At 38.9% G+C, this 24551-nt stretch overlaps 2 protein-coding genes across 4 annotated transcripts in view; one reads left to right on the forward strand and one right to left on the reverse strand.

The window, feature by feature from the left end:
* Nucleotides 1-4773: 4773 nt before the first annotated feature.
* Nucleotides 4774-7350, forward strand: LOC107709512 (protein CYR61-like). The gene is made up of 5 exons (XM_016514005.1): nt 4774-4948; nt 5376-5589; nt 5751-6095; nt 6182-6378; nt 6460-7350. The coding sequence occupies exons 1-5, from the start codon at nt 4901-4903 to the stop codon at nt 6760-6762; spliced, it is 1107 nt and encodes a 368-aa protein (XP_016369491.1). The 5' UTR covers nt 4774-4900; the 3' UTR covers nt 6763-7350.
* A 9787-nt stretch (nt 7351-17137) lies between these two features.
* LOC107709513 (box C/D snoRNA protein 1-like) overlaps nt 17138-24551 on the reverse strand; it is a 42998-nt gene continuing 35584 nt past the window's right edge. For all 3 annotated transcript variants that reach the window (XM_016514007.1, XM_016514008.1, XM_016514006.1), the window contains 2 exons: nt 20871-20995; nt 17138-18281 (listed from right to left, as the gene is read on the reverse strand). In XM_016514007.1, the coding sequence (XP_016369493.1) occupies nt 17611-18281; nt 20871-20995 (796 nt within the window). In that variant the 3' untranslated portion in view covers nt 17138-17610. The remainder of the gene's footprint in view (nt 18282-20870; nt 20996-24551) is intronic.

Raw genomic sequence — 24551 nt, forward strand, 5'->3', positions numbered from 1 at the left:
CACCCGGACTCTGTTTTAATCATTCTCGGGGACTTTAATAAAGCAAATCTCTCCCGTGAACTGCCAAAATACAGACAGCACATCACATGTCCCACCAGAGACAGTAATATATTGGATCACTGTTACACCACAATAAAGAATGCATATCACTCTGTTCCACGGGCAGCTTTGGGGCTCTCTGATCACTGTTTGGTTCATCTTATACCGACCTACAGGCAGAAACTGAAATCAGCTAAACCTGTATTAAGGACTGTAAAAAGATGGACTAATGAAGCAGAGCAGGATTTACAAGCTTGTTTTGACCTCACTGATTGGAGTGTTTTTGAAGCTGCTGCCACCGATCTGGACGAGCTCACAGAGACTGTAACATCTTATATCAGTTTCTGTGAAGACATGTGCATTCCTACCAGGACTCATTTAACTTACAACAATGACAAACCATGGTTCACTGCAAAACTCAGACAGCTCCGTCAGGCCAAAGAAGATGCTCACAGGAAGGGGGATAATGTCTTGTATAAACAGGCTAAATACACACTGGAAAAGGAGATCAGAGTGGCAAAGAGGAATTATTCGGAAAAAATAAGGACTCAGTTCACTTCCAGCGACTCGGCATCAGTGTGGAAAAGTCTAAAAGAAATCACCAATTACAAGACACCATCCCCCAGCACTGTGGAGAATCAACACCTGGCAGACGATCTGAACGAGTTCTACTGCAGGTTTGAAAAAACACCCCACACCCGCCCTGAACACCTCTCCACACAACCATTCACACCTCCAGCAACCCCCCTCTCCCCCACACCTGCAATTCAGATCAGTGAAGACGAGGTGCGCCAGGTCTTCCGGAAGCAGAAAAGGAAAAAAGCACCAGGCCCAGACTGTGTTACACCAGTCTGTCTGAAATCCTGTGCTGACCAGCTGGCCCCCATCTTCACACAGATCTTCAACAGATCACTGGAGCTGTGCGAAGTCCCTTCATGCTTCAAACGCTCCACCATCATCCCCGTCCCAAAGAAACCCAAAATTACGGGACTTAATGACTACAGACCTGTGGCTCTAACGTCTGTGGTCATGAAGTCTTTTGAAAAACTGGTGCTGGCCCACCTGAAGGACATCACTGGACCCTTGCTGGATCCTCTTCAGTTTGCCTACAGAGCAAACAGGTCTGTGGACGATGCAGTTAACATGGGACTGCATTATGTTCTGCAACATCTAGACAGACCAGGGACTTATGTGAGGATCCTGTTCGTGGACTTCAGCTCGGCCTTTAACACTATCATCCCAAACCTCCTCCTGCCCAAACTATCTCAGCTCTCCGTGCCCACCTCCGTCTGTCAGTGGATCAACAGCTTCCTGACAGACAGGCAGCAGCTAGTGAGGCTGGGAAAATACACATCCAGCACCCGTATAATCAGCACTGGAGCTCCTCAGGGTTGTGTTCTCTCCCCACTGCTCTTCTCCCTCTACACCAACGACTGCACGTCTAAAGACCCCTCTGTCAAGCTCCTGAAGTTTGCAGACGACACCACACTCATCGGCCTCATTCAGGACGGTGACGAGTCTGCTTACAGACAGGAGGTCGAGCAGCTGGCTGTCTGGTGCAGTCTCAACAACTTGGAGCTCAACACGCTCAAAACTGTGGAGATGACCGTGGACTTCAGGAGAAACCTCCCTGCTCTCCCCCCACTCACCATCATGGACAGCACTGTGACTGCAGTGGAGTCATTCAGGTTCCTGGGCACCACAATCTCTCAGGACCTGAAGTGGGACACTCACATTGACTCCATTGTGAAAAAGGCCCAGCAGAGGTTGTATTTCCTTCGCCAGCTGAGGAAGTTCAACCTGCCACAGGAGCTGCTGAAACAGTTCTACTCCGCCATCATTGAATCCATCCTCTGCACTTCTATAACTGTCTGGTTCAGCTCAGCTACCAAATCTGACCTCAGAAGACTACAGAGGGTAGTCCGGACTGCTGAGCGAATCATTGGTACAACCCTCCCTTCTCTCCAAGAACTGTACTTATCCAGAGTGAGCAAAAGGGCTGGCAAAATCACTCTGGACCCCTCACATCCAGCACACTCCCTCTTTGAACTGTTGCCATCTGGTCGACGGTACAGAGCACTGAGCACCAGAACGACCAGACACAGGAACTGTTTCTTCCCTCAGGCCATCCATCTCATGATCACTTAACAATAACTGTGGAACACACACTATTTATTCACTCATACACTTATTTATCTAACACACATACTCAGTCTACACCTCATATTTGCACATAATATACAGTACCTGTACATACAAAACTGTCTATTGTAATATACCTGCACATACAACTGTCAATTTATATATTTTTATTCCTTATTTACTTGCTCTATTTTTTATTATCTGTGTTTTTTGTTCTGTCACTGTCATTCTGTTACACTGTGGAAGCTTCTGTCACGAAAACAAATTCCTCGTATGTGTAAACATACCTGGCAATAAAGCTCATTCTGATTCTGAGAAACATACGTGTCCATGAACAAATATGGCAGGACGCAAGTTTACACACTTTCCAAGCTACATGCATCAGCTGTTAGGCAATACGTCTTAAATGGCTTGGAACATGCTAACTGGTTTCTGGCTGGTCATTCACGAGCAAAACACAACCCCATGTTCAATACAAACCAGCTTAGATGGTGCGAGATGGTCAACAACCCAGTGACTCGCTAGAAACCAGCTAACGTGCTCCAAAACACAGGTTCTAAAAGTTCTAAAACTGGATTTTCCAGCACTACTTAATTCAAAATTGACCAATTCAAATATTATTATGCATAAATGCAATTATTTATTAAATGTTTACCATAGTAAAATCACATCATCAAGTCATGGTAAAGACTACAGATCATCTTTAGTACAACGACACAGTACAGCACATCACCATCTAGTGTCGCAATATGGGAAAAATAAACTGAAACCAATTTAACCACAGGGTTTCAGAACTCGGCAGCTCAGAATCTCAATGAACAGATCAGAAAAATCTTCATACACCAGTTACTTGACTGATCAGAAGAAAACAACCAATGATGATAATAACAGTGCCATCAGGATTTGTTTAATTGCACACATGCAAACACTGTAGCTACAAACAAACGGTCCATGAAGATGTAAAAGTCAAACATACCTGAGCTATGACACATCTCCAAAAGTCCCCAATCCAGGTGGCAAACGTTCTTCATCATTACATCTCAGTGTTCAGACGCTTCTGCTCTCTGCGAGTCTGTGGAAAGAACTATTCAGTGCTGTCAGGACAATATTGTGCATTCCATTACTCTCACAGTCAGTTTGGTTTGTGTGTATCCAAGGACTCCTAATCTCTGAATTCCGGTGGAATGCCACTTATTTGGAATCTCAGACAAAACAGTGCGCTTTTTTATTTTTTAAACATCTCGAATGGAAAACTGGATGCCTGTTGCATTTTTTACTTCCACTATGTGATGGACAGACTGCACGAATATTAAATTAGCTGGAGGAATTTCCTCCATGGAGCGCGTATTTAGGGATCCTTTAAGCTGTCAGGAATGCTTTGTGGTTGGATAACTCCAGCAGAAATGTTAATAATGCAGGCTACTGCCCAGACCAAATATGGCAATATTGTTACGTCTGGAATCAGGCTCCACATCTGGAATCGCTTCGAGCTGTTGAGTCAAGAGAGAGGAGCGAGCCGAGCCAAAAATAGAAGCCGTAAAGTTGGAGCTTAAACGTCTCCAAACGCGCACAGAATACTGCATTTAAGGTGCATGATGGCACAGAGGGTTTTCAAACAGTTCGAACTCTAAACCGAAAAGTTTGTGTTTGAAAACTAATAAAAATTCCCCAAAGCGCATAGCTGATCTGGATAAGCGAACGCGCGCATCCTGTGGGATCATTTATGGTTGACTCGCATAACGCCATTAATAGACCCCTGGGGGCTCCGACATATTTCAATGGCGAGTAATAACGCTAATCTTTGACATGACGTTAGCCAAAATAAAGCAGCTAGTAAGCATGATGTTGGTGAAATAATACTGTACCCCCACCACCTCCTCTATATTCCTCTCTCTGCTCTCCACGTTTCCTTTTTGCGTAAAGTTAATACTTAAATACTTGATACTTCAATTCTTGAAACCATTATCTATATAAAACGTTCTGATAACATATTCCAACGTTTAAAGAGAAGCGTCTGCTTTATTTTGTTTTACATATTGGAGACAGATAGTTGGATGGGTTTATTTATACCTTTTAAAGGAATGTCTGTCAGTATTTCTGTTTGTTCGTGTTGAGGTTCGCCGCTTGCTTACCATTATAAATGTGAAAGACGTTTTAAATGAAACACTAAAGGTTTATTTGATATGTGTGCCATGTTAGTCTATAATAAAGTGATAATGCCATTATTTTATGTCAGATGGCGATCCGACGGCTGTTGATATAGTTACTCCGAACGCGAAATTATATTCGCGTATGTTATTTACGCGCAAATAACGCGTAATTAAGTGTTGAAAACACTTCTTTTTAAAATCACATACCTGTTTTGTCTTCCTTTGAGGGGATACTTTTAAGTAAAAAATGTGTTCAGTGAAAGGGGAAAATTCATTTAAGAGAGAGCGAGAGAGAGAGAGAGAAAAAAAAAGAAAGTTAGACAGGGTGGTGTTTAGCTCGGATGGAAAACGCGCCAAGAAGCATTCCTCGCATAGCTTCGGGACAGTTCAGCGATGGTGACGTCAGGGCTCCGCTACAGTATAAAAGAGGAGCTGAGCGCGTCTTCACTCTCAGAGCGCTGCGCCTTCAGACGCACCAAAACAAAGCGAGAACGCGACGCGCAAACGAGGACTTAAACCGAGGAATTGTTCGTTTGATTCAACAACCTACAGTACACAGAGAAGCGAAGATGTTTGCTTGTGCTGTTATCGTCATCCTTATTGCACACTTTAATGTGGTAAGTTACTTTTATTGCTCATATGCTTATTATAGAAGTTGTGTTTGATGACTTGGAATACAGCACAGTGTATACATAGAATTATTGATCATTTAGGGGGCGTTTACACTGGAGGATTAGTTTTTGAACGCGCTGTATTATAAATTATACAATAGACACTTAGGTGCTAGATCCCCCAGTTATACAGCTTAGAGGTTTATTTACACTGGCTTTTTCTTAAACTTCTATATTTAGTTTTATCTTTTTTTTTAAAGTGACTTGAAAGTGACTTTTTTTTATTTTTTATATGTATGGTGCTGTTATTGTCACTGTATGTCTGAGCCTCGTCACAAGCATTTCAATGCCCAGTTTTCCCCAGTGTTAACTATGCAAATGATAAATAAATGCCTCTCGAAAGTCACTAAAGCCTTCTGGTTTTTCTGCTCAGGTCTTCTCCAGCTGCCCAGCGACATGCTCGTGCCCGCTAGAGCTTCCCAAATGCACGCCTGGAGTCAGTCTGGTCTCAGATGGCTGCGGCTGCTGCAAAGTGTGTGCCAGACAGCTGAATGAAGACTGCAGCAAGACAGAGCCGTGCGACCACACCAAAGGGCTGGAGTGCAACTTCGGGGCCAGCCACGGGGCCACCAGAGGCATCTGCCGAGGTATGTTTCTCATTATGCTTTGTAAAAGACAGCGAATGGAAAGCATGTGTGGATTGGAAGGGGGAGGAGGGGGGGAGTCTTTGTGGAAGGAAAAAAAATAATAAGTTGGATGTTTGGATTTCTTGTGTTGGAATGCTCAAACCTTTTGTGTTTTCTTACAGCCAAATCCGAGGGCAGACCTTGCGAGTACAACAGCAGGATCTATCAGAATGGAGAGAGCTTCCAGCCCAACTGCAAGCACCAGTGCACTTGCATCGATGGGGCAGTGGGCTGCATTCCGCTGTGTCCGCAAGAGCTCTCCCTGCCCACGTTGGGCTGCGCCAACCCCAGGCTGGTCAAAGTGCCAGGCCAGTGCTGCGAGGAATGGGTCTGCGATGATGGGAAGACTAGGGAATCCATCGACAAGCTGTTTGGCAACGATCCGACGGTCGACAATTCTGAGAGCGACCTCACCAGCAAGAACGAGTTCATCTCCATCGTGAAGGCCGGACTCAAATCCTTGCCTGGTAAGATCAAAGATGCATTGGATATTAGCATGCATGTCTGATTTGTGTTCAATCAGAGTTTTAAACAGCGCTCTGTTTATTTGCAGCATTCCGATCACAGCCGGAATCCCGCCAGTTTGAGAAGTGCATAGTGCAGACCACACCCTGGTCCCAATGCTCCAAGACCTGCGGCACTGGAATCTCCACCAGGATAACCAACGACAATGGCGAATGCAAGTTGGTTAAGGAGACCAGGATCTGCGAAGTCCGTCCATGCAGCCAATCGCCATACACCAGCCTCAAGGTATGCAACATCCCTGCAAAGACAAATGCATTGCATCATGTCATTTGCATGCATCTGACTTATCTTGTGTACTCTCAACAGAAGGGAAAGAAATGCAACCGGACCAAGAAGTCCATGCAGCCGGTGAAGTTCACCTACGCCGGATGCTCCAGCCTGAAGAAGTACCGCGTCAGGTACTGCGGCTCCTGCGTGGATGGCCGCTGCTGCAGCCCGCAGCAGACCCGCACCATCCGTGTCAAGTTCCACTGCGAGGATGGCGACACCTTCAACAAGAACGTCATGATGATCGAGTCCTGCAAGTGCACATACAACTGCGCCCATGGCAACGACGCCACCTACCCCTTCTACAGACTCTTCAACGACATCCACAAGTTCAGAGACTGAGCGCCAGCCAGGGAATCCCGCCTCGACCCTTGCGTGACCGGGAGCGCGTCACGAGCGACGACCAATGGCAGCCCAGCTGCGCAATCGGGGGGCCCGTCCGCCGGCCAATCAACTACCATCTCCTGTTGTAACTAGATTCCCACGGAATTACGGACTTACATTATGGGGACTTTGAAGTGCACTGTTTGCTGAGGCCGCATCAGCGTATCGAAAAGGCTCGCTCCACAATGGAGCGCTACGTTTTATAGCTTCGTTATGGAGCAACCTGTAAAGATGTAAAGATGCAGTTGTTAATATTACAATTCCTGATGTATATCTTGATGTCTAAATACAAAACATGACCCAAACTGTAGACTTGTATGTGTGTATATTCCCAATTGTAGATATGCACATGCAAAAGGTACAACTGGTAGACTATGAACCTGGTCAAGGTTGAGTTTGTCCACGTAACACTCCCTCCTAATGCGGGTGAACGCATCCTCATTGTTTGGCAGCTAGAGAAATCCAACTCCACGACATGATTAACAACAGACTTTAAAGGTTGAATGAATGTTTTATTATTGTTATTAATATTATTTATCGCAAATGTAGCTCCTGCGTGGATGGCCGCTGCTGCAGCCCGCAGCAGACCCGCACCATCCGTGTCAAGTTCCACTGCGAGGATGGCGACACCTTCAACAAGAACGTCATGATGATCGAGTCCTGCAAGTGCACATACAACTGCGCCCATGGCAACGACGCCACCTACCCCTTCTACAGACTCTTCAACGACATCCACAAGTTCAGAGACTGAGCGCCGGCCAGGGAATCCCGCCTCGACCCTTGCGTGACCGGGAGCGCGTCACGAGCGACGACCAATGGCAGCCCAGCTGCGCAATCGGGGGGCCCGTCCGCCGGCCAATCAACTACCATCTCCTGTTGTAACTAGATTCCCACGGAATTACGGACTTACATTATGGGGACTTTGAAGTGCACTGTTTGCTGAGGCCGCGTCAGCGTTTCGAAAAGGCTCGCTCCACAATGGAGTGCTACGTTTTATAGCTTCGTTATGGAGCAACCTGTAAAGATGTAAAGATGCAGTTGTTAATATTACAATTCCTGATGTATATCTTGATGTCTAAATACAAAACATGACCCAAACTGTAGACTTGTATGTGTGTATATTCCCAATTGTAGATATGCACATGCAAAAGGTACAACTGGTAGACTATGAACCTGGTCAAGGTTGAGTTTGTCCATGTAATACTCCCCCTAATGCGGGTGAACGCATCCTCATTGTTTGGCAGCTAGAGAAATCCAACTCCACGACATGATTAACAACAGACTTTAAAGGTTGAATGAATGTTTTATTATTGTTATTAATATTATTTATCGCAAATGTAGCTCTTTTATTTGAACAATGTCATACTGGAATAAAGTGTAAAAATTATCTATGATCTAATTTTATATGTTACAAATAAAAGATTTATTTATGAACTGATCACCTTGAGTTGCGTTCTTGAATGTTCATAACGGTGCCAAAAGCACAGGTCATTCATGAGACACAATCTTTCAACGTTAAGAATGAAGGGTTGGTTATTTAACAGCAGTTCTGGAAGTTTCTCTCCCTCTTCTCTCTGTTGAATGGAATGCTATTGGGGAACCGTAAGACTTGACTTGCTTCCTACAATAAAACCTGAGCCACTCGTTCATTTAAGAAAACAATTAAGAGACCCAGCAATAGCAGAAAGCATGGAGCTGTGCCCGGAATCTTGAGTGCTTTTCCAAACGGAGTTTCAGTCGGTGTTTACAGGAGTTTTCAGAGCATAAAGCACAGAACTAAAACATCAGGAATCACAGGGGAGACGAGGAGGTCTTTATGCTGCATTATGGTTTAATTTGTTAGACAACTTCTCACCAAACGATTGGTTTACTTGTTGCACATGCAAGACGCTGCACATGGGTTTAATGAATATCGATCTTATCTTCGATCAGAGACCTTTAGCTCCGCAATCACGCATTATGAAGACCAGATCTGCAGGGCATCTATCCATCTTCCCCGTCTCTGACCCCTCCTTCAGCCGCAATGATATATCTCCAGAGAGGTTTGATCCAGGTGAAGGAAATCCAGCTGAGGAATGCAGATGCGCTGATGGTCGACAGATGTTGGAAAATATTTGGAAGCAGCTTGTTCGGTTTGGGCCATCCTGCTAAAAATATACAATTTCTGAAAGAACAGAGATCCTGCCCGAGAGCAAGTTCGGCTTTATGACATCCCAACGGATGATGGGAACACAAACGGATGGTTATATCACACCACGGAGGCCTTTAAGGCAAGAAAAAGCAGTTTCTATTGGAGTAGCATATCGTTTCCTTGTGATATGACACTGTAGACAAAACCAGCAGCAGTTTGGCTTCTGAAAAAGTGAATGACAGAAACACAAATAAACTACACAGATAACACTGGTATAGTCAAATGAAATGAAAACTATCAAGTCATTTTAATGGTTTTCCACTAGGCATCATGAATGCAGAGCCGTATGCTTTTTTCCCTTAATTTTGACATCCGATAGGAATGAAACAAACTACATGCACTTTTTTTGTGCATTTATGTCTTTTTTAGCAGGAATAAAGTGTTGACAGATTGGGTTTTATAGTGTGTTCATAAATATATTTTTAATCCCGTCTCTTGTCCTCTTCAGTGGCGTTCCTCGTTCAAGTTTTACCTGTCCGTCATCTAACTGATGACCCCTAGTGGCCAAATAAAGAGCTGCTGCTATGTTTTAAAGTGACAGTCCACCCAAAAATTTAAATTATGTCATAATTTACCAATCATGTCGTTCCAAACATGCATTTCTGTCTCCTGAGAAAAGCTGAGGTCCAAACAACATTGGACCTCACTGACTTTCAATGTATGGACAAAAAAACATTTTTCAAAACATCAAAGTTCTGCAGAAGAAATGCAGGTTTTGGTCGAAATAAGGGTGAATAAAAGATAGCAGAATTCATTTTTGGTGGACTATCTCTAACTCTTGAAATATTTCCAAAACAGTAATAGCAAATTGATATCTTAGTTATCTTGTAAAGCATTGGTTTGCTAAAGAAAAGGCAAAAAGTCAACTACATTTGTACATCTTCTAAAGATAATATGAGTGCAAAACTTACTGCCATGATGCAATGTTATTCGAGTTTTGTTTTGTGGTTGCTGTGGTGTTTTGAGTTGTTTTTAGTGTGTTGCTAGGAGGTTGCTATAGGGTGTTGCTCATTTGTCCGAGTCCCTGATATCTAGATTTGGCTGGGGTCCCTTCTTTAATGTGCATCTGTGGGATTTTTTCATCTGTTTTATGGCCCGGCAGGTCAAAATGGTGCATCTGATATGATCGTGTAAAATGATGAATAGCTTGATTAAGACACACACTCATGTAGTGATGTAAACGGGTGTGTGAGACGTGCTGCCAAAAGCATAGGATGGGGAATAGTTACTATTAGAGTGCTTAACTAGCCATGACAGACACCTCATCTCACGCAGGCGCTGGATGTAAGCAATGACAACATGCCTCAGACAGCGTTACATAAGTGCTAATGATGAACTTAACGAAAATCAGCCCACGCTGCAGAGAAGGCGTCATCGGCGAGTCCGAGGAGGCATAAACGTCTGTTTATCTGCTCAAACAAAGCGCTCTTTGATGGGGAAATAAAGCATTAGTGCTGCTGTCTGTGGAAAAGCGTTCGAGAGCCAGGTTGAGATGGTCCCTGGGTGTTTTCTTTAACTCCATGAACAGAATACACATGCATTCAACTCCACAGTGACATGAGATTACTTAGAAATGCTCGTAACAACTATACAGGCCTGCCAAATTTGGCAAACCTGGCTAGTCTGATGCACACTAAAATGACTGAAATAAACAGCTCTAATCTAAATGGTTGGCTCTTCGGTAACAAATTTGTGTTTACAGTGATAAAATAAGGTCATTAACCTATCATCCTAAATTTGGTATCATTTGAAAGCTTAAACACTCAAAATTCATCCTGTGAAAACCGTTTTGAAACTGGGCATTACTTTACCATAGAAATGGTGCTTTAAATCCTTTTAGCAGGCTCCTCCCCTAGTGGGCAGTGTCAAGTGTAATAGACAAAATTTACAACAATATTTTATAATCAAAATGTCTTCTAATTTTGACAAAACACATTGTCGGAAAGGGCTGAAGTCTTAATGTTCCATATTTGGTGGTTATTTTGTGATAGAAGTATTATTGTGACAGAAATGTATACATTTGTGACAGGAAAATGCATTAAAAAATTCATTCTGAGTGTCACACGGTGGCTATTTTTGGTATAGCAAAATCTCTCAGGAACCTCAATTTTTGTAATATCAACTTCAAATTTGGAACATAACTTAGTTCGACACACGGCTTTGATTTTATAGCAATTCCAAAATATTTCGTAAAGTATTCATTTTAATATTTAATGAATGCTTTTTAAAATGAGTATAGGAGTACTTACACTTAAAGGAAAACATTTCAAAGTAAAAAGGAAAAAATAATCTGCGGCATCAAATCTGCAAAGGATATTCAGAGTTCAAGTCACTTAGAGGCAAGTAAACTAGATAAATTGCATGCAAAACCAAATGCACTTAACTCGGTCAGAATAAGCTGTAATTTAGATCAGTTAGTCAGCGGTTTTAGTATGGGATAGTGATTATAGGTTAGTTCTGAACACCAGGACTAAAACAAACAGACAATAGGTGCTTTATGAAGAGGAGCGGCTGCATAGACCGTGCTCATATTGGGCAAGAACACGAGCTGATTGCCAAACAATATACAAGCAGTCCATATTATGGCCGATATTATCCAGTGCAATCAAAGAGCAAAGGCTTTCAGAGGAACGCATGCAAAACATCTGGTCAGGTCACTGATAGTAGATCATTATGGGATGTTGTTGTTAGAATGACAGCCATGCACTGTAAAGACAAAAACACAGAGACAAAAATAAATAAATAAATAAAATAAAATAAAATAAAATAAAAAAGAACACTGGACTGAAGTAACTATGGGTGGTTGCCAGACAGTTACTTTGCAGCTGCTAAATAATTCTGAACAGTTAATGTGTTGCTATGCAGTTGCTGAGGAGTTTTGAATGGTTGATAGTGTGTTGCTAGGCAGTTTCTAAGGAGTTCTGATGAGTTGTTAATGTGTTTCTAGGCAGTTGGTGAAGGTGTTTGGTTTTTAGGCAGTTGCTAAGGTGTTCTGAACAGCTGTTTGTGCATTTCTAGGCAGTTGCTGAAGGTGTTTGGTTGTTAGGCAGTAGCTAAGGAGTTCAGATCGGTAGTTAGTGTGTTGCTAGGCAGTTGCTAAAGAGTTCTGATCGGTTGTTAGTGTGCTGCTAGGCAGTTTCTAAGGAGATCTCAATGGTTGTTAGTGTGTTGGTATGCACTTGCTGAAGGTGTTTGGTTGATAGGCAGTTGCTATGGAGTTCTGATTGGTTGTTAAGTGTGTTGCTAGGTAGTTGCTGAAGGTGTTTGGTTGTTTTGGAGTTTCTAAGGAGTTCTGAACGGTTGTTAGTGTGTTGCTAGGCAGTTTCTAAGGAGTTCTGATTGGTTGTTAATGTGTTGCTATGCAGTTTCTAAGGATGATTTAGCAACTGCCTAGCAACACACTAAGAACCATTCAGAACTGTTTAGCAACAAAGACCACAAATAACGACGACCAAACTTTCCCAGCATGCACCTGTCCCTCCGCGTGCAGTGGGTATTGTGGACATCAGGGATCACCAATCGTGTCTCGTTAAAATGCAATTACACACAATGCAAAGTCCAAGCCACATCTTTGAGAAACTGAATCACATGTTGATTCTGAAACATCGTAAACAAAAAACTTCTCAAAGCCTCTCGTGCTTCCCAGACCTTCAAACGAGCCATGTTTGTTTGGGATTCTTTGCAGCGATGCCACGTCAAGATCGTAATGTTCTGCTGGCAAATACACGCTCACAAATATACATGTTTATTATGCTAAAACAACACAAATCTCTGGTCTGAATTAAAGCAGGGCACTTTTCAGGACCCAGTGTACTAGAAAACAAAACACAGCCTCTCTGTCACTGAGGGTGTGGTTCATTTGTCTGCTAAACCAGATTTAACAGATCAATCAATCAGTTAACCAGTGAAACCAGCATCATACAGACCAAGGCCGGAACCATGCCTTGAACATTTTTTTTTTTTTAAATGAAGCATAATTAAATAGAACGGTCTAATTTTACTTGGGAAGCAATCATTTTGAACTATTCGCAAATAATATTTTAAAACATGCACACATTCACTCTTATTTGTACACTGTAAAAAAAAATCCGTGACATTTACGGTAAAATACCGGCAGCTGTGGTTGCCAGAACTTCACCGTAAAAAAAATGGTAGCAACATTTTAGGTTTTTAAGACTTGACTTAAATTCACAATAAAATACCGTATTTCATTAACTGATGTAATGTTAATAAACCAACACATTGAAGTACTAATATCTGTTTTGAACCATTGTAATACAATTTACGGTTTTTCACTGTAAATTATACAATTACTTTTTCTTTTTCACTTCCAAAAAACTAACAGTATTTTACTGTAAAATTACGTTAAATGTAATTACATTTATTCACCGAATATATTATGGAAACTTACTGTTAACCAATTAACAGGTTTTTACTGTAGCATTTTTACAGTCTTTTACTGTTAAAATCACAATCATTTTTTACAGTGTAGGCCTAATTTGAACTGAACACGCAAAACGTTTAGTGTCTCATCTCAATCAGTTAGGAACTACAATTCAAATTGGCCATATTTGAGAAAAAAAAAAAAAGTCTAGTAGTTTGTATCACTGGATATTACAGTTGTTAGTTTAACATTTCCTATCGTAAAACAGTTGTCAAATATTAAATGTTTGGCTGCTTACCTCTCTCTCTTTCAACGCTAAAACTAACGCTTCGCGCTGGAATTCCCGCTCAAACTCCGTGAACGGTAAACTCCGCCTACTTTGATTTTATTGGCCAACATTTTGAGATTGACGAGCTCTCCGAACCAAAGCCACTAGAAGCCAAAAACTTCTACTGAACACTGTTATGAGGACAGTCCTTCATCTCCACCTCTAGATTCTGGTTCCCTTGAAGCGTTTGAAAAAAGCGTAACGGCTAATGCTAACGCTTCCGGTTTGCCAGTACGAAGGAGACCAGAGGCCGTTTTTTAAATGGATGTCAATGGAGGAGATCCTTCACTACGCTGAATAAACAGCTTTTTAGAGGAAACGACATATCATTTAATGATTCGACAGCCTATCAGCTAATCTTCAACATGTTTTACACTAAACAATAGCTTTGGATTGTTTACACCGAAAACCATTTTATAAGAGAAGTCACTGACTTTTTGCGACAGGTGGGATTCAGCTTACATTACTTCTCATTCATTCCTATGATATCCATAAACGGCGATTGAGTGTCGCACAACTCCGACTGAAATTCAATGACGTCAAGGCTGTAATGTGATTGGTTATTAAGGCACACGTGATCCAAGTTGACCGTTACGCTTTCTCCAATAGTATAAGACCATCGCTGCGTCCCAATTCGCCTACTTATACTGTGCCCTAAAAGTATGTACTCTTTTTGTGAAGAAAAAGTACATACTTTTGAGTATGTAGCAGAATAGTAGGCAAACTTTGGGACATGCTACTTCGTCATAGCTGCTTCTTTAACGGATGCTCTGTTGCTTAGTTACGTGCATTCTGTTTTTTCATCAGGTTAGACATTGATTATTTATCACTCAAATCCGTTTATCTACCTGTCTGTTGGTCGCGCCATGTTTGTAGTTTTTTAACACTTTTAATGCATGTTTGTAGTTCTAATTGAATCCTCGTCCACCGCGCAATGTGTTGTGGGCAATTTTAGCGTGTGCATCGATCTCCACTTCGAATTTTAGCCGGAAGTAGTAGACCATCCGGGAATCTTTGGCATACTTTTTAAAACATACTATGATTTGGGACATACTAATTCTATTTTCGAATACTATTTAGGACGGATAGTATGCGAATTGGGACGCAGCAAATCTCTGCTCAGAACACTGAGGAAGAGTAACTTTTAAACCTTTTTGTAATCCTAACAATTTGGCCATTTTTAATTATTGGGGGAGACTTCTCGCAGTCATTGTCTATGGTGGTTATGGCCCTGGTAAGCCTATTTAACGGCGGTTTCCTCTCTCGCTGGCTCGGGAAAAACACTCACAGTAACACAAGGTCAGAATGCACTTATCGCAGCAGCACTGTTGTGCTGTACTTCCTGTTTGCGGTGATCGTTTCAGCGTAAAACAGCTTAATCTCACCCGTGAAGGGCAGAACACGCAGTGTTTTAAAAATACACATCCGGTGAAAAACACACATTGTGCTGGAGTCTAGAGATAGAGAACACTTGAACTCTACCAACTCGTGTACACTAAACACATTACAGTCATCATGAAGACAAACTAAATGTTCCAGGTCTTATTTTGAAGGGGAATTATTCTGTAAGGGGAAAAAAAAAAAAAAAAATCATCATGCTCCACCTCAGGGGCCGATTTAGTGATTTGGGGGCCCCAGGCAAAATATAGGAATCGGGTCCTATATGTCCTATATATTTGCACACATTTACCTAGATCAGCCTTGAGGTTCCTTTTTTGTTGTGATGCTTGCTGCAGCAACCATAGTTGTGTCCAATGTTTCTACATTTTTCATGTACATGTTATAATGGCTTTCTTTCATGCCGTAGACCACGAAATAGCAATTGATTTACAGTTTTCACAAAAACAAAATAAATTATAAAATGATAAACCTCACAATTGAGCCTTTAAACCATTTTTTTAAGAAAAGAGATGAGTCAGAAGTATAAATTATGATATTAATTTAAAACGGGGTTATGTGGGTGGATTTTCGCATTGGTCTGAACAAAAACTGCAGACGGGATTATTGAAAATGCACATTCATTCTCTGCCAGCAGGAGGCGCTTTTGGAACATCAGAAATACAGCGGTTTCCCCGGTAACGGCTGTAAACAAGGCAGCGCTGCTCATAAATGCTACTTTATCAGATAAAATGAAAATTCCACCAAAACTTTTCTGAAGACAGTCGGTTCCCTTCAGAGATTCATTCATTCATGTAAAAACTTGAATTAGTGAGAATGAGAAAAATATAGCCTATATTGAGGAGGAAAGTCCACTGAAGTGTTACCAGCGTAAGCCTAAAACAATAAACATATAATATGCAGTTGTGCAATACTTAATTACAGCTTCAGATACATGATATTTTCATTTGCTACAAGCAGGATACACAAGAAGTGTGTTCAACTCGGACACGCAGACGGTTGCCGTGGTGATAAACACCGTAAACAGCAACCGTTCGCGTGTCTGTGCTTAATGCGCATCTCGTATATGAAAAGCATTTTAGGGGGCCCTTGGCTTTTGGGGGCCCAAGGCGGTCGCCTACCTTTGCCTAATGGGTAAGTCCGCCTCTGCTCCACCTCTGAAACGACTTCATCAGTCCCTCTTATTTTTCAGCCATTTCTGTATAAAGACGCTTTTGAGTAAGACGATCAATTTATCTTGGTCTGCATGTGTTGTTATTGTTAACTAAAACTAAAGCTATTAAAATCAGTTTGTTAATTGAAATGAAGCTTGAACATAAATAAATAACTAAATACATATTAGATGAAAACCTAAACTTACAAAAACGTCAACAATCTTTCATACGTACGGATGAATTAACAGTGACGTCGGTGCTTCCTGATAGAAAAAAGGTAAACAACAGTTAGTGCATTATTATTTCACATAATATTTTTAACATAAGTGTATATAATATGCAACAGGTTAGTATAATTACGTGCATACTGTATGCAATAAGCAAGTATTTAATCTCAGCCAGATTCTCTGCAGGTATAAACACTAAAAAAACGAGAACAACGATGTAACATGCACACATCTGAAGGAATTTAAATCCAAAAAATGAAAATTAGCTGACAATCTACTAGCATTGCATCAGTGTCTCAGCAATGGATGCTCTGCAGTGAATGGGTGCCGTCAGAATGAGAGTCCAAACAGCTGATAAAAACATCACAATAATCCACAAGTAATCCAATGGAGCATAATCCACAATAACTGAAAAAGTGCATCTCCTGTTGTCTCTCACATCACAATCCAGCCACATATTTGTTTAGAGCTGTTAGGCGTTATTATGGATTATGGACATAACTGATGGACTGGAGTGCTGTGGATTATTGTGATGTTTTTATCAGCTGTTTGGACTCTCATTCTGACGGCACCCATTCACTGCAGAGCATCCATTGCTGAGACACTGATGCAGTGCTACATTTCTCCATGCAGCAATTCATTTGTCTGCACAAAAAAATCAGAAAAGAGACTCCGAACTGGCATCACTCACAAAGAGATCCAGAAGTTTATTAAAAAGAACCGTGGCATAAAAATACAGAAATGTCTGTCGCAAGTCAGAAAATAAATGTGAAACGAAAAACACTGCGTATGTCAGTTTATCAAAGTAAAGTTTTCTGATGCAATTTGAAGGCACGTTACATCATACATTATACATGACCGTGATTTGATAACAGAAATCAAATATCATGTTTGCAACTGAGGCGAATAACAGCGTGAGCTCTATGAGGAATGTTTCTGCTTTTTTATGAACACCGTGGCGTGTCGTGTCTGATATCACTTATCAGCGCTCAAAACATATCAGTCGCCAAAACAGTCCATCGCCTCGGCAACGATTATTGCTATTGTCTTTATCTGAAGCCTTATCTGCTATCGTCTGATTATCAGTCTGCTGGATAACATTAGGTCATTCAGCTGCTATGCTTTCACATATTAGCCTGATTTTCACTTCCACTGGAATAAATATCAGCGTTTTCTTCATGCATGTTCAATTTGACTTGAATCTGAACGTTGGCATTATGAACTGCGATGCAGGAGTCATGCTGGGTGTCAGACTTTCCGTCTTCGTCATGCATTGCACCATTATCACAATTTTTGTCTTGAACACCATGATCTTCTGGAAGTCCAGCATTGGAATGAATGTTTTTCTCCAACTTGTCGTCTGCACATAGCCTTCTAGCATCACCAGTGACGGTCTCAGTGCTGTCAGCTTCTTCAGGACCTTGAGAAACCATCATTATTTCTTCAGTTTTGCTGGTGATGTTCACTGAAACCACTTTGTTTTGGTTCCAGTCATCTTCCCGAGCGTCCTGAACACTGTTATGAGTACAGTCCTTCATCTCCACCTCTTCTTCATCACGGTCATCATTTCCATCAGGATGCATTGCAGGTCGTTTATTTTCAGCGTCACCATCATCATCTTCAGTGTTTCCATCCTCTTCTTCACTTCGAATCTCTCCGTCCTCCAGCTCATCGTCCTCTGAGACTTTTGGCTTCTTCGGCACATGCACAAGAGCTTCTGAGCGTGGTTCAGCCAGAGAACATGAAGTTCTGGTGACGCTCGCTGATGCAACACCTTGGACCACATTGGAACGCTCTAGAAGCAGAGGAAAATGCATGTTGTAAATAATATAAAAAAGGTTAAAATAAATATCTAAAATAATTTGATTAAATATGAAAATAAATAATAAATTATTACATTTTATTAAAATAAATTGATTTAAATAAATACATTAATATATTTTTTATTTTAATCGATATTAAATGCACCACTAAAACAACATCATATGATTAAAACTAATCATACAAATTAGATTAAAATGAATATATAAATAATGCATCTAACAGACAGTGGAAAAGTTTAGAGGAAAGCAGTATAAAAATGTTTTTTTTTAAAAAGTGTAAAATATTAAAATAAATAAAGAATAAAAATAAGATGAAATAAATTCGATTAAAATAAAGAATTGGTTTAAACAAATACATAAATAAGAAATTCCAATAAGTAAATTTGATTAAAATAAATTAAAAAAGGGGATAACAAGGGGATGCTAGGAGGTCTGTGGAAAAGTTTACAGAAAATCAGTTAAAAAATTAAAAAAATAAAGTATTAAAGTAAGATTTAACTAAATTTGTTTAAACAATATTTAAATAAATATATAAATACATTTTGATTTAAATAAACAAAAAACACAAAACAAAAACATTTGATTAAAATAAATAAATACATCTAACAAGGGATTGCTTGGAAAAGTAAAAAAAATAATAACAACAAAATAAAATAAATATTTCAAATTTAAAATGAAATAAATAAATAACTAAACAAATAATACATCTAACAAGGAAGGCAGTGATGGGGTTCCATGGAAAAGTTTAGAGAAAAGCGTTGGAATAAAAAAAAGTGTAAAAATAAACTAACTAATGTGGTCTTTATACATCTACAAATCTACAAATATCATACTGCTGACTGAGACAATGGATGTCAGATCATATGTGACCCTGGACCACAAAACCAGTCTTAAGTGTCAATTTTCTTCTGGAAAGTTGAATAAATAAGCTTTCCATTGATGTATGGTTTGTTAGGATCGGACAATATTTGAAAATCTGGAATCTGAGGGTGCAAAAAAATCTAAATATTGAGAAAATCATCTTTAAAGTTGTTCAAATGAAGTTCTTAGCAATGCATATTACTAATCAAAAATTAAGTTTTGATATATTTACAGTAGGAAATTTACAAAATATCTTCATGGAACATGATCTTTACTTAATATCCTAATGATTTTTGGCATAAAAGAAAAATGTATAATTTTGACCCATACAATGTATTGTTGGCTATTGCTACAAATATACCCCAGCGACCCCAAGACTGCTTTTGTGCTCCAGGGTCACATTTCGTGATGAAACAGCTGTGATAATTTGCAGCTCTAGTGCAAGAGAGACAACAGCTGATGGTTGGACCTGCTGCCAATGTGTTGCATAACTGAATTAGCATGTAATAAAAGGTTAGGACTGCTAACAGAAGCATGTGCTCGTTTGGTCGGTCTGGCCTGTTTAGTGAAGAGAGAGTCGGTATGAGAATGAATGAGGTTCATCTCTCTGTTAAAACACCTCAGAGAGCTCAGAAAAACTGACAAGAACAGGTTTCATCCCATCTAAACAAAGAAATAAGATGGTTTTGCAAACAGAAAATGAACACTGCTTTTTGAACCGGTTTTTAAAAAAAAGTTTTTTTTGCATTATGACAACTAAACACTCATGATATTTATATTATATAAAATTCTAGAATATTATTAAATGGCAAAAGTGTCAGTAAAGTAAAAAAAAAAAAAAAGTAAAATAGGAATAAATTATAATATAATTTCTAATGAATTAAATATTATTTTTAATAAATCTAACATTGACTGAGTAAATAAGTAAATACATAAATAAATAAATACATACATGCATGTTAACAATTACTATCAATTTCGGGTCAAGTATTTAAATTAAAAAAAGTAAAAAAAAAAAATTAATAAAAAAAAAAAGAGAGAATAATTATTCCTCAATTATTCGAAAAACCCACACATGTTCATTGTGCAAAATATTGTAATTAATAACAATTTATAATTAATAATGTATCATTTTAATACATCTAACATTAAATATAAAAAAATAAACATAAATAAATGAAATTGAGGAATTACTACACTTTTCAGTAAAGTATTTAACTAACTTTAAGTAAAATAAGAATGGGGTGAATTTGCTTAATTTTCATGAAAATTATTGTCAGATTATTATCAGTTAATATCAAAATTATTTTAAAACCTAAGTTAATCATGCATAATATTATAATTGGCAATATATTATTTTTAATACGTCTATCCTCTTTTTTATTTTTAATACATCTAACATTGAATAAATTGATACATGCAATTCAGCGATTGCTACAATTTTTCAATAAAGTATTTTAATAAATAAAAATTAAAACAAAAATTGTCAAATTATTCCTCAAAAATCTAAAAATGTTATGCAAAATATTATAAATAATAATATAATTGATCATTAATAACATCTAACAATGAATGAATGAATGAAAATATTGTCTTTTTTCCTCCCGTAGCTTGTGTGATGAAATGTGAGGTTCAGCCGTGTGCATGTGTTCAGTGTGAGTGTGTGTTTAGAGCCGTCTGATTCTGTGTGTGTTTAGTACCCGGTCTGCGAGTGAGGTACTGCTGACTGTGCTGTTGCAGAACCACAAAGACTTCTGGGTATTCCACGATGGTCTTCTGCATCAGGTTTTCCTGCAGAGTTGTCTTCAGGTCCAGCTCCAGATACCTGCCAAAAACAACACTAACAAACTTACATTTGGCCATCTTGATATTCTGATGATATTCAATACATAATGCATTTACTTTTACATAAACTACCAGTCAAAGGTTTGAAATAATACTTTTAAATGTACATTCATAGAGAATAATTTTCTTCTGCTCACCAAGGCTGCATTTATTTGCCGATAAAATCTATAATATTGTGAAATATTATTCTAATTTCAAACAGCTGTTTTCTATGTGAATATCTGTTAAACTGTAATTTATTTCTGTGATGCGCAGCTGTATTGTCAGCATCATTACTCCAGTCTTCAGTGTCACATGATCTTCAGAAATCATTCTAATATGCTGATTTGCTGCTCAAGAAACATTTCTGATTATTATCAATGTTGAAAACAGTTGTGCGGCCCAATATTTCTGTGGAAACCGTGATTCATTTTATTTTTCAGGATTCAGCATTTATTTGAAATAGAAATCTTTTCTAACAATAATAAGTCTTTACTATCACTTTTTATCAATTGAATGCATCCTTGCTGAATAAAAGAATTACTTTCTTTTCTTTCACAGGAATAGATTGCATTTAAAAATAGAAAACGGTATATTCGTCACTAAATAAACATGTGCACATTTGCACCAGCATTAAAGCATTTGAATATATGAACGATGGCACTGAATCAAAGTTCTGAATCAGGAACTGATTTATTCAAACTGATTCATTGTGATTATGAATATTCAACACTAGGGCTGGGTAAAAAATATCAACATCTCGATATTAATCGATTCTCATTTTTACGGAACGATATCGATTCCTAAATCCCAAGAATCGATTAGTCTAGCCTGTTTTCAGTTAATGGACGAAACATTTAAGGGCACTTCCCATCCAATATATCGCAATAAGCATTGTGCTTTGATACTTTCAATATGAAACAAAGTCTCAGATTTCAAATTCTGTCCATTGTATTACAGTATTCAAACAATTAATGCCGTTTTGGCTTAATCTGGAGTGACAGATCGCTGTAGCGCAGCGCCTCAGTTCAACAGACGTGCGTTATTTTAAAAATTCATATCATAACAAAAATAAACACCGGTATTCGGTATGAACCGGTATACCGCCCAGCACTAGTCAAAACCCAGCCCTATTCATCACTATGGTCCATCTCGGGCCGTGTTGATGTTCTCCGGATAAAGAACGTTCCCATGACATCATGGCTGGAGGTGCGAGAGGAAGCGCTCATGTTCTGGCTTCATAAAAACCAGTTTGAGGTTAAATCAGGCTCACAGCTGGAGACTCGTTCAGTAAGAGCCTCTGTGCCTTCAGCTTTCTCTCACATGACATCAGTGAACCCGAGGCCTGCCGAGAGCCTCGTAAACCAGGGATTTCACAGCATTCGATCCATCCCAAACACGAGAGCCGGGCATTTCCAAACACTGCTGGTTCTAGAAGCTCGTTCTGTTCTCCAGGCCAAAACTAAGAGCCAAACCGACGCAAAGGAAAACAAGCCGGAGCGAGCCAAACCTCACGGGACGAGCGAGGCTTCGGCAAATCCACACCAAACAACAAACAAACGCCCCATTTCTGTGCTGGCAAACCTCAGATGAAGCTTAAAGTTAAAGCTTAAAGGACTGAGATTTATGGACTACATAACACGCATACTGCTGGACAACAGGGCTGTTGAAAAAAATAAAAAATCCACATTTTAGGTCTGCGTCAGCCGTCAGGCAGCCTTATCAGTGGTGCATGAAATGCGACGACGATGTAAGTGTCACTGCATTTGAATGCTTTTGTTAGCCTATCCAGTTGAAGCCACTAGATGCGGCGCTGCTACATTGTTCATTCAATATATTGTGGAAAACGAGAGCATCAGTGTGGAGATGATGTTGTTTACGTCAGAACTGAAACCAAGCCGTTCACACAGAACGCATATTTATCGCATTTTCTATCTATCACGCTTGATGCGCCCTCTTGTGGCCTCAGGAGAGAAGCCAAAAGCTTTTTTTCCCCCTAACTGAAATTATGCCTTTTAAATTCGAATATAATTCAAATTTTGATAATATTTCAATGGAAAATTTGAATTTAGTTTTTCAGTCATTTTGACAGCCCTACTGGACAATGAAACTCAATCACGACTATGCAGAAAACAACATCTTAACCCTAGAAAGCCTTCATTTCTAAGGCTAATAATCATTACTTTATTTGGGTAAAGTCTAAAAGTAAAATAAGAATGGTGGGTAAATATGCTTATTTGTCATGAAAACTATTCCTTAACTAATGTCCTTAAGCAAAATATTATAATTCATAATATAATTCATAATTAATAATATATTATTTAAGAAATCTAAAAATAAATAAATAAAAACTTACCAATTACTAAACGTTTTCAGTATCTAGTTTAAGGCAAAATTAGCACGGGGATAAATATGCTTAATTGTCATGAAAAAATGCATGCAAAATTGTATACATTTATAATATAATTTCTATATATTAATAAATCTAACATTAAACAAACAAATAAATAATAAATAAATGAAAAAACTTAGCAATTGCTACAATTTCTCAGTATTTAGCTTAAAATATGCATAGGGTAAAATGCTAAACTGTCATGTAAATTATTCCTCAAAATTATTTAAAGAAAAAAAAAGTTATTTATGCCAAATTGGAAAATATATTATAATATATTATTTTAATAAATCTGACCTTAAACAAATAAACAATGAAGTAGAATATAATAATGAAGTAGAAAAAAGGAAAATAAAAATATTAAACATGCTTAATTGTCATGAAAATTATTTCTCAAAATTATGAAAAATTTAAAATAAAAATGTTCTTTACACAAAATATTATAATTAATAATATATTTTAATATATCTAACATTGAATGAATATTTATTATAAATTGAATTACATTACAAACATCAGAATTTCATATAAATATCAACATCTGCACCAAATTGCATATTTTTGCTCAGTTTGAGTCTCTGAATAAAATCAAGCTGTTTTTCCTCCATATTCTCACAATATCAGACTATATGAGCCATAAAACCTGACGGATCAAATATGATACTCAACAAAAAAAGCACTGTTTTAATTTTTTAGATTTTGTCTAAAGGTTCAATGAACTGTGTCATTTCCAAAAATGTGATTTTCTGACTATTTCTTCATATGTCAGGGTTAATGTGCATTTTGCTGTATGCAAAATTTAATAAAATCCATCTAAGCCTATAGTGCAAACTTTGAGAGTTTCTGTGCATTTCAAGCTTTTGCATTCAGAGATATTCCCAAGCACAAGTTCAAAATTATATGGAAACCTAGCAAGTGATCTTCTGCTCTTTTAACTATGGCTTTGTGGGATTCTTTCACTCATTTTATCGCCCATTTAAGCGCAAAACTAGAGACACTTGCATTTGCAAACACCATTAAACACCAAACAAAAGCATCGAGCTCCCGTCACTGAATGATGCTTTTCAGGCTGACAGTCTTACTGGGGTTTTGGCCGTCAATGTAGTTCAGTGTGTGTGTGTGAGTGTGTGTGTGTGAGTGTGTGTGTGTGTGAGTGAGTGAGTGA

The sequence above is a fragment of the Sinocyclocheilus rhinocerous genome, unplaced genomic scaffold, assembly GCF_001515625.1.
Source record: "Sinocyclocheilus rhinocerous isolate Xijiao unplaced genomic scaffold, SAMN03320098_v1.1 scaffold686, whole genome shotgun sequence".
In the NCBI taxonomy this organism is placed as follows: domain Eukaryota; kingdom Metazoa; phylum Chordata; class Actinopteri; order Cypriniformes; family Cyprinidae; genus Sinocyclocheilus; species Sinocyclocheilus rhinocerous.